At 39.7% G+C, this 16,271-nt stretch overlaps 1 protein-coding gene across 1 annotated transcript in view; it reads left to right on the forward strand.

Annotated features, from left to right (window-relative positions):
• Nucleotides 1-16,271, forward strand: part of arid1b (AT-rich interaction domain 1B) — a 229,321-nt gene that overhangs the window by 33,616 nt on the left and 179,434 nt on the right. The window contains exon 2 of the mRNA XM_089003853.1: nt 8,634-8,837. Coding sequence (XP_088859979.1) covers nt 8,634-8,837 — 204 coding nt within the window. The remainder of the gene's footprint in view (nt 1-8,633; nt 8,838-16,271) is intronic.

Genomic DNA, 16,271 nt, shown 5'->3' on the forward strand with positions numbered 1-16,271 from the left:
TCTGCTCTCTGCTTGATGACATCAGTATTGTCTCTGCATCCATGAAATTAATTTTTCTAATCTTAGTAGGCAGGAGCGAGGAAATTTGCACACATTAATATGGAACTCGATCTCACCGCCCACTGCTACTCTCTCTCTCTCTCTCTCTCTCTCTCTTTCTCTCTCTCTCTCCTCCCCCCTAGCATCTTTTCTTTCCCCTTTGTTCCCAATTTTATTTTGTTCTCTAAAACAAGAGGCCCAAACGGAAACGTGTTTTAAAGCCTCAAACGATCAACTTTGTTCCACAGGCGGAAGCATCGCAAGGCGCCGTCGTGTAATAGGAATTGGCGAGTGCTTTGCTGCATGTTATAAATAAATAACATAAATGACAAGAATGATTGTCCCAGCAGACTGGGCCACTCTGACTGCAGCATGTTGATTCTCTAGAAAGGAGAGGATCCGCAAGGACAATAATGATCCTTGTTTGTTTCTACTCACACATTCACATGGCTAAAAGGTTTCATTACCAAGAAAAAAGTTAGGCAGCATTTGCTGAGGATCATATTTAATCATCACCATATCATATTTAAATTTAGAACATGCCAGCTGTTAGCTTCCTTTAGATGAATTGCGGATGTGTGTGCTAAGGGTCTTTCCTGGAATCGAGAATCAAGAGTTTGCATCGGTTTTTATCATTGTCATGTAATGGCATCCAGGAGTTTAGGTCAAGAAAAAGTGAATTTGGATAATGTTAATGTGGATGTCTTTCATGAGTTTTTTGATCGCTATTTTTGGTAACCCATTGGAATGTAGGATAATGTGCATATTTGACGTTACTAACAATATCTTAATAATAATAACATTATTAGTAATGACAAGAATAAGAATGAGAAGACATAGATAGCTAGAAAGCTAGCTAGCTAATAGTTTGCTAATACATAGCTAGATAGATAGACGGATGGACAGATGGATAGATCGATCGATGGATGGTAAATAGATAGCACATAGATAGCTTGCTATGTAGCTAGCTACATTTTTGATGCTACATAGCTAGCTAGATAGCTGGGTAGTGAGATTTTACAATGCATTGTACTTTTCAAACATTAATTATTAAATGTTTGGTTGATTGTAAAATATTTCGGTTTTGTTTTCTCAAAACAGTAGCAAACATGATATTTTCATGCTTGACAAGTTGAAATATGGGTATTTTTTCAAAAGTATATCTTTGACATTGATCAACATTTGTATGGTGTTTTTTAGCCTCATTTTAAGTAGCTGTAATGTTAAAAATCATTGGCTTCAGGGGGACTATTTTAAACACTCAACCTGAAATGGTTTTATAGAGCTGTCCAAGAGGAAAAGCATACTTGTTCCACATAGTGTTAAACTGCCAGGTACAATAAGACGACATAATAGCCCAATGAATAGCTCTTTGGAGGATTAAACCATTTCTGAAGTAGCTATTGCTCAATAAAGCAGCTTGTAGCCTATAAAGAAACATTATGAAGGTTACAGGAAGACTACGGTACTGATTCAAACATATGTAACCCCCCAAAAAAAATTGAAACACAAGTTTTGTCACTGGAAATTAGCGTTGTAGCTTAGTTCCCCCCCCCCCCCAGACGGTTGATCATCTATCTATGTTGTATCCATGGAAATCAATATTCCCATTTACTCAATGAAAGACGTCCTTTGAATTAGGTATTGTATTGGAGGATTTAGTCATTTTGCTTTTTTTCTGTTTTACGGTTACTTTATCCTTTTCACGATGCTGTTTCGTTTCATTTTAATCTGTAGTTTTCCTATTTTTCTTTAAACAACATGTCAACATCTATTGTGATAATGTCCCATCACTTTGTGACTAAACTATATCACACAATGTTTATCCTCCTTTTTCACTCCGGTTGGACTTTATTGTAAAACTAAGCAGACAAATAAAATCACATACACATATGATGAATTTAAATACAAGGTATACCATATTTTCCGGTGTATAAGGTGCACCGGAGTATAAGGTGCACCCCCAATGAATGGTGGATTTTCAAACTTTTTCCAGATATAAGGCGCACCGGACTATAATGCTCACCTTCAATCAATGAAAAAAGATTTCCAAATATAATATATAATTTTATAAAAGTTTTCCAAATATAAGGCACACCACATTATAAGGCGCTACAGTAGAGGCTGGGGTTACGCACTACTTCTACATGGGAAAATGGAGTCGTGGCCACTGACAGTACTCGTGAGACCTGTTGTGACTCAATATTAGTTCACATATATTACTTCACATCTATGTATAAAGCGCAAGAAAATGAATGCTTTTGTGTGCGCCTTATACACCGAAAATTCATCTTCTGAAGAAAATGAACGCTTTTGGGTGCGCCTTATACACTGGAAAATACGGTACAGTGAGACGTCAACTTACGAACTTAATTGGTTCCCAGACAGTGTGTAAGGCGAAAAGTGTGTGTCTCAAAAAAGAATTCCCATAGGAAACCATTGAAATGGGAATAATCCGTTCCCGGGTTTCCATAAAATATGCTTTTCAACTAAATAAGCCTTAAAACTACACACAACATACCTTATTCTATGTATAATAAATGTGCTATTGTATTGTAATAAAAGAAATACACTGCATTGTATCATAAAGTCACTTTATTTGCATTTGTGATGGTCATTGATGGCTTGATGGAATGGCGTTGGAGGTTGAAGGTCAAACGGAATTGCTGTTTGGAAAGAGAGGCACATTACATGAGGACTGTAATTAAAGAAATAAACTGTGCTGTAAAATAAAGTTTTATTTACCTTTTTAATAGTCGTTGATGGCTTATGCAAGGAGAGTCACCTTCCATAAGGACTGTTGATAACTTAACCTTTGGTGCTGTTCGGTCATGTGCTTCCGCCGAAGATCACTTCAGCCGTGATGGGTATGTATTATGAAAATCGTGCGTATTATAAGGTTTAATTGTCAGAAATTTGAAGTTTGTAAGACGAAAAGTGCTAATGTAATACATGCAGATATATAAGATGATATATATGATGTAAAATGATTATATTCTTCCTAAACGTGCATATTCAGACTTTCTACTCTCTTTGTGACTGTTTTATTTCTTGTATATGATAGTTGTCCACGTTAAGTGCTATATTACAGCTTAAGCATTTCTTAAAGCGCTATATAAATCAATATATATTAAATAGTTTTTGCTTTTTTTTTAATGTTGCTGTGCTGATGACCATTTTGTGTTTGGGAGCCTTTTACTGAGCGAGTTGCTTGTTCTGTAGCCACAAAGGGACATAAGTCTTCTTGTGCCGGTCCTAAGCCCGGATAAATACAGAGGGTTGTGTCAAGAAGAGCATCCGACGTAAAAGCTTGGCTACAAAAAACATGTGAATCAAACCTCTGAAGATGGAGGACACTGATTTGCTGTGGCGACCTCTAGAAGGGAAAAGCCCAAAGGAAAAGAAGTATTGAATAGTATTGTATTTTTCGACTGTACCTTCTTACTTTGCTCTAAATGTGTGCACAACACTGCCCCCAGAGGCTATGTTTTGCACTGCTGCAACATTACACCTTGATTTTTTTATTTATTTATGATTATTTCTCGCTCGTATTTTAATTTGCCATTATATATCCAGCGTCTTCTTTATTTTCTGGTTGTCCTTTCAAATTCTGTTTAACCTGGCCTTTGCTCTCACTGAATAAATAGCATTCTAAAATCAATACCTAATCTTTTATTCGCCTGTATTTCAACATCAGTCACAGTAATTGTGATGATTACTATTATTCTATTGTTTTAGCATAATCGCTTAGTCTCGGTAGAATGTTCCGGAGGAATGCAAAGGGGATGTTTCGCCATTTTTACATCCAGCTCAGAAATCGGGCCTATTCCTCTACTTGTAAACACACGTTGTGTTTGTTTACACAGGGGCCGAATAAGGGATGATTTAGTGTGAAGGACAAACGCCGCAACCTATTTTCAAACGCCTTTGTCTTTTTACCGCTTTGTTTCATAACAATACAGTCATTCACGATAATATAAACCAGAAACACTGGCCAATATAGTTTTTTCTGTCTTGTTTCATCCCAGCATGTCTCCTATTCCACATGACTTTGAACAACTCGCCACATTAAAGCGTGAAGGAATAAAATGTGTTTTTCTCAAATAAAACTATTGTCGAATGAACACCAAAAAGCAATTTAGCAGGTTTCACCCTGTAGTAATTTCACCATGTTCTGTATAATAGCTTTGTTTTGCAAAGAAAAAAAAAACATGAAATTGGGAATGCAAGCGAAAAAAGAGAGATAGAGAGCACTCCTTGCGCAAACCTGATTTTGTTCATGTCACCCCCCCCCCCCACCTAAGTGCACTCATTTCTCTTAGGGGAGGAAAAAGCAACGTTTCAATTTGTCAAGAAATGTTTCCTGCGCTTTGAGGGAATCGCTGAGCATATCTCAAGGAAGCCTTCAGTGTACTAAAATCTCATTTCGTGGAACCAGTCGTGAGGGTAGGAGGAGAGTTAGCCATCCGGCTGTTTTGATAATGTCACACGGAGGAAGATGGAAAGATGTGTCCGCTTTCACTGCAGACGCTTTATTTGACAAATCCTCACTCCAACGTGTGGGCATATTTGCATTTAATCGAGCATCCACTTCTCCATTCCCAAAACTCAAAAGTTATTTTCTGATTCCGTTGCATTTTTAGATATTGCTGTTCCCTTTTCAGATGTGTGAAGGGATTTTATTTTATTAGCGTTGGATCAGTTGTTGTTACAAGTGGAGCGGCGATGTAGCGAGTGAACTGTGTGACATTTGGGGTTGTTGCTGGGTGCCATGATAGCTTGGTAGGTTTAGTTTGGGTAAATGTAATGTATGTGATTGAGTAGTTATTGCATTGGATTAGCCTTTATTATTCTCGCAGTAGAGAAATTTGAATTTCACAGCGGCAAAGTGAGGAAAGGAAAGGAAGAAGTAGAAAAATAAAATACAGAACTGCTGGAAAGGCAGCCACTTTTGCGGCGCTATCTTAAAGTCAAAACAACAACAAGAAAAAAAAAACCATAAGAAATAATGTGACACAACACAAAAGACACAGACAGTCTTTCAAAGTTAAGCACTTTCTGCACACTCTTTGTTGTATGAAGCAGTTCTAGATGACCGAGTAGATCACGGGTGCCAAAGTCAAGGCCCGGGGGCCAAATCCGGCCTGCCACATCATTTTTTTCGGCCCGCGGAAGCAAATCAAACTTGTGAAATTCCGTGATGCTTGCTAAAATCCTCACCAAAATGTCATAGTTTTTGGATGTATATCACAATAACAGTCATTATTCTTGATTTCAAATTTGAAAACTAGTTATTCATTAATTTGTTGTGCGCTCTATATGTAATATGTGGAGGGGATTAAACAATCTAATGGCTTCTCCAAATTCATCACGGAAACCATAACTGCAATGTGGCCCGCGGCAAAAAATGACTTTGACACCCCTGGAGTAGAGGACCAAAGCGTCCTTTTCGGCAGTGGATCAGGGACGTCATGGTGGAAAGTGCATGTCTGCTAGAAGATAAAGGTTGAAAGTAAACCAATATGTATGTATTGCATTGTATTTTGGACAGCTTCGCTCATTTCAATCACATATAACTTCAGACCCATATAATTTAGGAATTAAGTATTTTTTCTGATGAAAGAAGAGTGTCTCAGGTTTCTTGCGCTGCATTGAATGTTTATGTAGTCCTAAACCTTACTACTCTGTGGCTCCTTCAATTTGAGTGAAAATAACAAAAACCCTGGCACTGGAGCGGACCCATTTTTGCACATCATCTTACAGCGAGTGAGTTAAAAATATGCTTTTATTTTGGAAAACAAGGATCGACAATCTCATTGATGGTTCAAACCAATGTTTTGTTGCATCTACGAGAAAATAGCAGAATGCCAAGCTTCGAATCACCGCATCTCTCAACACAACGGCCTCCTCTCATTTTTTCTTCTCCTGTTTTGTGAAATTGTGCTCGTGTTGACCTTTACAAGTTAATCCTCTCTCGCCTCAAACACCTCCGTGCTGCGAAACAACTTTCAGGCCCCCCTTGTGTTCTCTCCTCACGCCTTTCCTGGCTATCTTTCACCATCCTTCTCACTACCCAAACACCCTTTTGCACACATGTTTCTTACTCGCCCTACGAAATAGCTCAAACACTTGCCTCAGTAGACAAAACCACTTTAAAAAGCGGACCGCAGAATGGTCTGGCACGTAACCTGCTGAATAAAGTGCTTCCATCCCCTGACATGTCGTCTTGATATTAGCCCGGCAATATGAGGCAGTGGCAATTTCTTCTCTACACTCGACAAGGTGATATTGAGCTGGGGAGGAGGGAGTTGGCAGCGGTGTGTTAGGGGGTGAAGTGGGGTGTATGTGTGTGTGTATGTGTGTGTTTTGCTCAGCGGAGATGAGAGAAGTGAAAGCGTGTGTAAGGAACAGGAGGAACAAAATGTTATGAATCACATATGATCCAACACAGTGAGACGAAAGGGTGAAAAGCTTAAAAGGAGAAAAGGGAAATGCTGGGAAGTCGTCATTATCTGCCCGGCCGACATACAAACACGTCGCTACAGGTGACGGATTAGCCTGGATTGATCCCAAAATTTCCAGTGTCTCACCGAGACTCCCCTGAAACTCACCCCCATCCTATCCCGCTACCTCCCTCCTTAAAAAGACATTGAAATACTCACCATGAAATGAATTGATGACGCTTCTTGCAAGTGCTTTTTGGGTAGCTGCTACTTTGACTACTTGACTACCTTGTAAATCCCTCCAGGGATTTTAACTTGAATTGCTTTGTTGCTTGAAAATTGTAAAGATCAATACATTGGGGAGACGAAACAAATTCTCAAAAAAAGACTTTATCAACATCACAGGGATAATACTAGTGAGCCTCAATCGGCTGTTCATATGCACCTAAAACCTAGCAACCACTCATTTGACGACAATGAGGTTAAAATCTTAGCGAAAGAAAATAGATGGTTTGAAAGGGGAGTAAAAGAAGCTATTTTCATAAAACAGCAAAACCCTTCACTGAATCGCCATGGTGGGGCGAGGTTCAATTTGGTTCATTCGTACAACAGACTTCTTAGGCAACATAGGTTTAGTTATGCTGATGAGGTGATACCAGAGCAAATGGGATAATCAGGCCAGTTGTAGACCCCATTGTCAGCCAGGACAATAGAAGTAAGCACAGACGTTTTGTTGCTTGAAACCGTTCCTTTATTTTATAATTCATAACAGTCGAATTACTATTTTGTGCCGCTTTGCTGTAAGCAACAGCAAGTGAGTTTGGCGGTGTTGTCAAGTGATAATTGGGCCTTTTGGTCTGCGGTGTGTGCGAGAGGCTATTTTTTTCGTGATTGCCATTGTTCCTTGTCACTTTCAAACCCCTTTTAGCGTCATTGAAACATTTTTTTCCGCATTATAAGGATGCGAGAGTGGCTGCCTTTCAAGCAGCTCCTGCATTTTGCTACTTCTTTCTTTCCTTTCCTCTTCCTTTCATATCTTATCTACGATGAAATGTACAATTCTCCACTGTGAGACTAATAAGGGATAATCCAATCCAATAATAAAGATTGATTATGATTTAATTACCGTATTTTCCGGTGTATAAGGCGCACCCAAAAGCCTTGATTTCCTTCAAAACATAACCCGGCACCTTATACGTGAAGTCATATTGAGCCACAACAGGTCTCGCAACTACTGTCAGCAGCCACCGACTCCATTTCCCTCCCGTAGAACTTCACTATATAGAAAGCCAGCTAGCTAGCTAGCTAATAGATAGATAGCTAGATAGCCAGCTAGCTAGATAGATAGATAGCTAGGTAGCCAGTCAGATAGCTGGCTAGCTAGCTAGATAGCTAGCCATCTAATAGATAGATGGCTAGATAGCCAAATAGATAGCTAAATTATGAGTCCGGTATTTATATTCCGTTTTTTATATCCTATGAAAAATAGTCGTAATTCTATTTGTAATTCATTTATGATCTGCAGACATGCATTTAAGACCACTAATGAGCATGTCGTTTGGCACACCTCACTTGGCGACGTGCTTTAGAGGGTGCGCACTGAACCAACTGATATCAAAGGCTGCAACATACCAAAAAATGGTTGCATTAATTTCCTAAAAAAAAATAGAATGTGCACTATTTAACCCTTTCAGGCACAATGGTGGCTCCAGTGGACAACTTATCTGTCATGTTTTCAGGTGACAGGGTGTCAGAATTTGCAAGGTGGTGATGGTGGTGGATCCCAAAAAAGCAGGCAGGAGGGAGGATCAGGGTGTATTTGACAATTTGTATTAAATAAAGTCAGCAGGAACAAAATCCCAAACAACAAAGTCATCAGAACAAAAATGTCCAAAGTAGTAAATGAAACCTTGAGTTAAACATGATAAGATGATCCAAGCCTGACGGGGTGAAATAAACAATGCCCTGACACTGAATGGTCATGCCGGCCGTCCTTTTAACTGCCACTGATTAAAACCAACTCCTGTGCAGCTGCAGGCGGGGCTCTACAGTGCCACCTGTTGGCCTCAAACCAAAACGTGACACGCAGTATACAAAATGGTTTTATTACTGGGGTGATTGAAATTCCTGAGTTTCCTTTACCCTCCGCAGGTTTCTTCCATGGACTTCATGGCAATGAAGCGCTCGCAACTCTACGGCATGGCCAATAATCCATATTCAGGTCCACCGCAGCCAGGGGGTGGACCCTACCCTCCCAGCCAACCGTATACACCGCCTCCTTCGCATCGTTATCCAATGAGCATGCCGGGAAGAGGCCAATTGGGCATGAGCGGCATGCAGTATCCTCAGCAGCAGGTATGTTGACATAGCGAAAGTGGGCCCTCCATTCATTGTTACTCATCACTGTCGAAGAGGAGTAGTTGTCTTCAAACGTCTTTCTAAATAGGACATATTAACTCATTCACTGCCATTCCCAAATTTATTTGGGAATTGAAAATATGACATGTACCACCATTCCCGAATTTGTTCGGGTTTTCTTTTTTCTTGCGGAGGATGCCAATAAAGCGCTGGTCAGACCTCTGCCAATGTTTTTTTTTTCCCTACCACGAAGGGGAAGCATTTGCCATTGGTACAGCTGCCCCCATTTCAAGCTCAGATAACTTCAGACCCATATAACATAGGAATTACCTCTTTTTTTCTGATAAAAGAAGAGTGTCTTTGATTTCTTACGCTGCATTGAATGTTTATGTAGTCCTACAACAATATTCTTTGGGTCCTGAAATATGAGTGAAAATGACCAAAACCTTGCCACTGGAGTGGACACATTTTTGTACAAGAAAACCTTTATTTGTTCCACAACATAGACATTTCCAATTTATAGTAGCAAAGTTATGAAAGCTGGAAAATAGAAGAAAAGTAGAGGAGCTGCTGTGAAAACAACCGCTCCAGCGACGCCATCTTGAATTCGTTATAACATGATCATAAAGTCTGTGTAAGCTCTCAGTCGTACAGGAGTGGTCCATCGATGAGAAGGTTTCTTCAGCCGTCATCTGTACTTCTTTGAAGGTGTCGGACGTTTCACTTGTTATCCAAGAGGCTTCGCCAGTGAACATTTTTTTTTTTGCTGGTAGTTTTAGCCCTATATATAGCCGTACTGTCCAGTATCGGTTCAAACCGATAAACACTTCAAGGCAAAAATTTAATTAGTGCATCCAAAAGATAGGCTACCAAATGAAAAACAAAGTAATGTAGTTTATTCAATATATTGTAAAAATGAAAATTGTAAAGAGCAATACATTGGGGAGACTAAACAAATTTTTAAAAAAAGACTTTATCAATATCGCAGGGATTATACTGACGACAATGATATATATTATATATATATATATATATATATATATATATATATATATATATATATATATATATATATGTATATATACGTATATATACATATATGTATATATGTGTATACGTGTGTGTGTATATATATATATATATATATATATATATATATATATATATATATATATATATATATATATATATATATATATATATATATATATATATATACAGTAAAGTCTCGTTATATCGATATTCAAGGGAGTCCGAAAAAATATCGATATAACCGGGACTATCGATATATCCGACCCTGTTTGCATGTAATTTTCTCTGTGCGTGCATAGAAATAGTATCGATATAACCGGGACTATCGATATATCCGATATCGATATAACGAGACTTTACTGTATATATATATTTTTTTTTTATTTTTTGTTTTTTTTTACCACTATTCCAAGATGAAGAAAAAAATTGTGGTTCCAACTGTCTGTCACCGGAGGCCCTTTTCTTCATTGAAACAGTATCTGTCTTCATTCAGACAGGGGAGTACGTGTTACCTTTCTCAATATATTTAAGTACAACACATGATGTGGTGAGCGTGAAAAGATTTATGTTTTTGATGCTAAAGTTGTCTAATGGTAGTTATTTGTGGCCGATGTGGTTTTATGCAATGCTTCACCTTCAAGCAAGCTTTTTTTCCCTTTTTCCTGAACAAAAAAAAGCATAAATGTGACATCCGTGGTTGTTATCAGGCCGTAACCATCTATATATTGTTTTTCCCTTGAAGGCTTTATAGGTTCGATTTGAGACAAGGTTTAAATTACCTAGCAGTGTATATGGTAGCCTGCGCTCACTTTTCTATTGGGGCTGAAGTGATGCTCAATGTACATTGGCCCGTTATCTATGCTCGATAAAGCGTTTCATTTTGCATTTCTACGCGCCGCTCACTTTTTATCGACAATTGTGTTTCTATTTGGGATGCTGTCGTCAACATCACAAACGTCGAGGCCACGCTTGTGCAATGCAAGAAGCCTGCGATGGAGACACGAATGCATTTATCTTTGCTGTGTTGAGTCATACGCTAAATCCTATTTTGGTTTTGCGGACACATTTATGGAATGAAGTCAAGCTTCTTGCTGGATTGGATTGAGTGTGTGTGTTTGTGTGTGCTTGTGTGTAAGAGAGCAAGGGAGGTGCACTGTGTCCTACGCTGTCGTTGGTTGCTATTTACTGTGACAGCTTGGTCGGTTCCATCAGACTTGGACAGCTCACACTGAGGCAAGTGAGCTTCTAAACAGAGAGAGAGAGAAAGAGAGAGAGAAATTGCTAGCGAGCTAGGTTTTTGGGTAGCTATCTAGCTAGCTAGCTAGATAGATAAACAAACAGCGTAAACAAACAAAGATAAAATAAAACTAAAAAAATAAGCCATCGAGACAGGGAGGGAGATTGACAGAGAGATTGCTAGGTTGTTGGGTAGCTAGATAGCTAGCTAGATGCATAAACAAACATGGATAAAATAAAACTAAAAAATAAGACATCTAGACAGAAACAGAGGAAGGGAGTTACAGAGGGAGACTGAGAGAGAGAGAGATTGCTAGCTTGCTAGGTTGTTGGGTAGATAGCTAGCCAGCTAGATAAGCAAACATCATACGCAGCAAAATAAGAATCACCCCAGGTGACAATCAGTGTCCATAGGAATACAAGTATGATGCAAAATGTAGCTCAACGTGTTAACTTAAAGTCACCCCCCCTTAAAAAAGTACTATATTTTCCGGTGTATAAAACACATTGGAGCAGATACCATTCATTGGCCGTGTGTACTTATAGTACCACTGTACTATAAGGCGCACCTTTAACTAATTAAAACGTATCTAAATACATCAAAGTTTTCCAAATAAAAGGCACACCATGTTATAAGGTGCTACAGTCGAGGCTGGGATTACGCACGGTTTCTTCTACAAGGGGAAATGGTAGTCGGTGGCTGCTGACAGTCGTTACGAGGCCTGTTGTGGTTTAATAATACTTCATATATCAGGCGCATCTCCGTATAAGGCACAGGGTCATCTTTTGGAAGAAAATCAAGGCTTTTGGGTGCGCCTCATACACCGGAAAATACGACATAATAATTATTTTAACAATTAATCCCAGAAACATTCTTGATTAAATATCCCAAAGCGAATATATCTTCTGACAATCCGCCTCTGATGATCATCGGCTCTTCCATGATGACATTGCGTAGATCTCTGACCCAGCAGGAGATGAGATGCTGAGGACGACGTGTTCATTGAGTCCAACACATTCAATTCCTCGCAGAGTCCAAAACACACCCATTGCACTATTTCACGTCGAGCTCCTCCAGCGTATTCCATAAGGGGAGGCTGAGCGCCAGCATAGCAATCATAGCATAGCGCTATGGAACGTAATTAGTTCAAATAGAATTAGTCGTTCACTCCAGCTATAGCCATGGGAACTGCGCTTCTAAAGTTTCTAATTATCCGCTAGTGCCTTTAAACGCAGCACCACCGCCGCCGCATTGACTGCACGACTGCAGCGGCTAGAATCGAGACTCGCGGTAATGAGTTTGGAGCAGGTTTAATTCCACGCGCTCACACGAGACTAATGAGCCTCACCTACAGAAACGAGGTCAGAGGTCACCTCTGGGAGAAGCAGGTGGCGGGGTTAGTTTGTATCGATTGCCAACATGACTTTTAATGATGATGCAGGAAATGTGTGTGTTGTAGCAACGGTGAGAGGACCCTTATATAGCACCGACCGTATCTTGCCGTCACACATTGAAAAGACGATTCAGGATCTCAGCCTTGCTATCTTCTGCGCGGCTCTATTGGCAACAATATCCCCCATGATGCTTTGCGCCGCAGGGCTGAGACCCCTGGCTTGTCACTGCCAAACACGCTGCTATGTTGCCAGGCAACCAGTCGCCGATATGTGTCTACCTCACATGCTCGCATGTTTGTGTATGTGTTGCGGGGTTTAGTGGATGGACAAAAGGTCCTCTGCTTTTCATGATGATTAAAGCCTGTTAAAATTAAGCCCTACTTTTTTTATAAATGGCTCCAAAACATCAAATAGAGGGGGAGGTACGGTACTGTAAATTGCTTAATCCTTCATTTTCTTGACACGTGTTACGTTGTCGATAGCGTCCAAATAATTTAATTTCATCACAGTAACTACATTTATTTATTTCTGTATTCATGTATTTATTTACTTTTAACTCATTTACTGCCATTCCTGAGTATATCCAGGAATTGAAAAGTGTGACGTGGAGCGCCATTCCCGAATTTGTTGGTGCAGATAAAGTGCACTGGTCAGACCTCTGAATTTTTTTAACTTTCCACGAGAGGGCAGCATTTAGCTTTTGTCCATGCTAGTGCCTTTTTTTACAGCTTCAGCTGTTGTTCAAATGATATATAAACCAATATGCATGTATTGCATTGTATTTTGGACAGCCGCCCTCATTTCAATCTCGTATAACTACAGACCCATTTAATTTAATTTAGGAATTAACTCTTTTTTTCTGATGAAAGAAGAGAGGCTAAGGTTTCTAACGCTGTACTGAATGTTTATGTAGTCCTTAAACTCAATATTCTGTGCGTCCTGCAATTTGAGTGAAAATGACAAAAACCCTGGCAATGGAGTGAACACATTTTTGCACATCGTTTGGCAGTGAATGAGTCAATTATGTGGAGTATTTTTGTGAGATTCTGTACTTTGATGCATTACACGTTGTGAATTCATAAGCCAGCAAAAAAAAACGTTCAACTACATAGGGGAATGGGAATAAATAAATAAATAAATAATCACAGCTAAAAATAAATCAAGTACAGTAAAGTCTCGTTATATCGATATCGGATATATCGATAGTCCCGGTTATATCGATACTATTTCTATGCACGCACGGAGAAAATTACATGCAAACAGGGTCGGATATATCGATAGTCCCGGTTATATCGATATTTTTTCGGACTCCCTTGAATATCGATATAACGAGACTTTACTGTATTTAGCATTATTAAAAGTACAAGCAATTTGCTTGCTTGTATTTAGGAAGATTTTTCTTCGCAGTCCATATAATATGATATGATATCTGGCCCCTGGACCTTGAGTTTGATACATGTGGTCGAGAGGTCTCACAATGCTAGACGATATATTTGTCCAGGGAGGTACTGCATATACTTGTGCAAATATTCGCATGATCGGACATGCCGTCGTACACGTGTTCTGACACATTCTCAACTCTGCAGCTCGCTTACATTTGGCTCAACCTCTCCGGGGTTGTTTGGCTTGATCCAGTAATGACAGGCAAGCATGGACAGAGATCTTAGCCATGATCACTCAGTAAAAAACAGTACCCCTTCCCCTCTCATTCAGGGTTCTACAATCTTGTTATATATCCATAGTTATAAGACGTTTTCTTTCCTATATTGTTTTGTGACATGATGCCATTATTAACTCATTCACTGCCAGACACGGTACAAAAATGTGTCCACCCCAGTGCCAGGGTTTTTGTCAATGTCACTCTTCTTTCATCAGGAAAAAAGTTAATTCCTAAATTATATGGGTATGGAGTTGTATGATCTTGAAATGAGGGTGGCTGTCCAAAATCCAATGCACTACAGACAATCTCCTCCTTTCGAACATTCGAGTTACGAACAACAGTACATACGAACATTTTTGTCATAACATATGTAGTATTCTCTCCAGTTGTACACGTACATATCTTCATAGAGCATATATTTTATTAATTGTTTATTTTTCAGTACTTATACACGCCTTCAACACATTTATATAAACCTTAAACATACTTATATAAGCCCTAAAGCCCTTCCATAGAAAATATAGCACTGAAGCAACTTATGAACAAATTCACCTTGCGAACGACCGTTCAAAACGGATCAAGTTCGTAAGTTGGGGAGTGTCTGCACATACATATTGGTTTATACAGTGAGACCTCAACTTACGAACTTAATTGGTTCCCAGACAGATTGTGTAAGGTGAAAAGTGTGTATCTCAAAAAAAATTCCCATAGGAAACCATTAAAATGGGAATAACCCGTCCCGGGTTTCCATAAAATATACTTTTCAACTAAATAAGACTTAAAACTACACACAGCATACCTTATTCTATGTATAATAAATGTGCTATTGTATTGTAATGAAAGAAATACACTGCATTGTATCATTCAGTCACTTTATTTACATTTGTGATGGTCATTTATGGCTTGATGGAATGGCGTTGGAGGTCGAAGGTCAAAGGGATTTGCTGTTTGGAAAGAGAGTCACCTTCCATAAGGACTGTTGGTAACTTAACCTCTGGTGCTGTTCGGTCGTGTGCTTCCGCCGAAGATCACTCCGCCAGCCGTGGTGGGTGTGTATTATGAAAATAGTGCTTATTATAAGGTTTAGTTTTCATAAATTTGACGTTTATAAGACAAAAAGTTTGTAAGATAAGGTGTTTGTAAGTTGAGGTCTCACTGTATAGCGATTGACCAACAGCTGAAGCTGGAACAAAGCACTAACATGGGAAAAAAGGGAAATGCTGCCCCCTTGTGGAAAAGAAAAAAACACTGCTAGAGGTCTGGCCTGCGCTTCAACACCCAAGCAAGAAAAAACAAAACCCAAACTAATTGGTGAATGCCACTCAATGCCATATTTTCAATTCCCGAATAAATTCGGCAATGACAATGAATGAGTTAAGTAAGGCACAACGGTGTCGAGGAAATAGCATGTCTGTTACACACGGTGCGGAGATACCATGTGGAATTTGCATGAACTCGCCGTGCCAGCGTGGGTTTTCTCCGGGTACTCTGTGTTCGATTTGAACATGGACAATTTATTTTATTGTTTATTTTGCGTCATAGATTACATCCCGTTTGTAAAATTCTCTCCTGTCCAAACATCATCCTTGGAATATCGACTTGAGAGAGAGAGAGAGAGAGAGAGAGAGAGAGAGAGAGAGAGAGAGAGAGAGAGAGAGAGAGAGAGAGAGAGAGAGAGAGAGATGCTTAATTTACGACATTGATTGCGCCTGGTAAGGGGGAGGTGGAGTTCCTCACCATTTGGGGAGGGGAAGGTGGGTAAGGGCCACTTGGAAGCACTTAGGGGCCCCCGGGTGCAGGGGTTGTCTCTGGGGTTAATGCAGCGATGGCTGCAGCCTCTTACCGATGACTGGAAAGCCCCAATAAATCAGCCCCTTTGCTGGGAATGCTGGAGGAAGGGGCGGGGGGGTTGGGGGGGGTAGAAGTGAAGAAGTTACAAAGGGGACCACTCCAGCCTGGCCGTGCCCCTCCCATTTTGAAAGGCTCTTGAAATATTGAATGCTTGCTGTTTAAAGTACCCATCTCATCCACGCGGTCACACACTGAGTATTTTCCTCAAACTCAGACCCGCACTCCTTGCCGACATGCCTCCCCTTCACAATTACAGA

This window comes from Hippocampus bargibanti, linkage group LG09 (genome assembly GCF_051943395.1).
Source record: "Hippocampus bargibanti isolate YZ-2025 linkage group LG09, ASM5194339v1, whole genome shotgun sequence".
NCBI lineage: Eukaryota > Metazoa > Chordata > Actinopteri > Syngnathiformes > Syngnathidae > Hippocampus > Hippocampus bargibanti.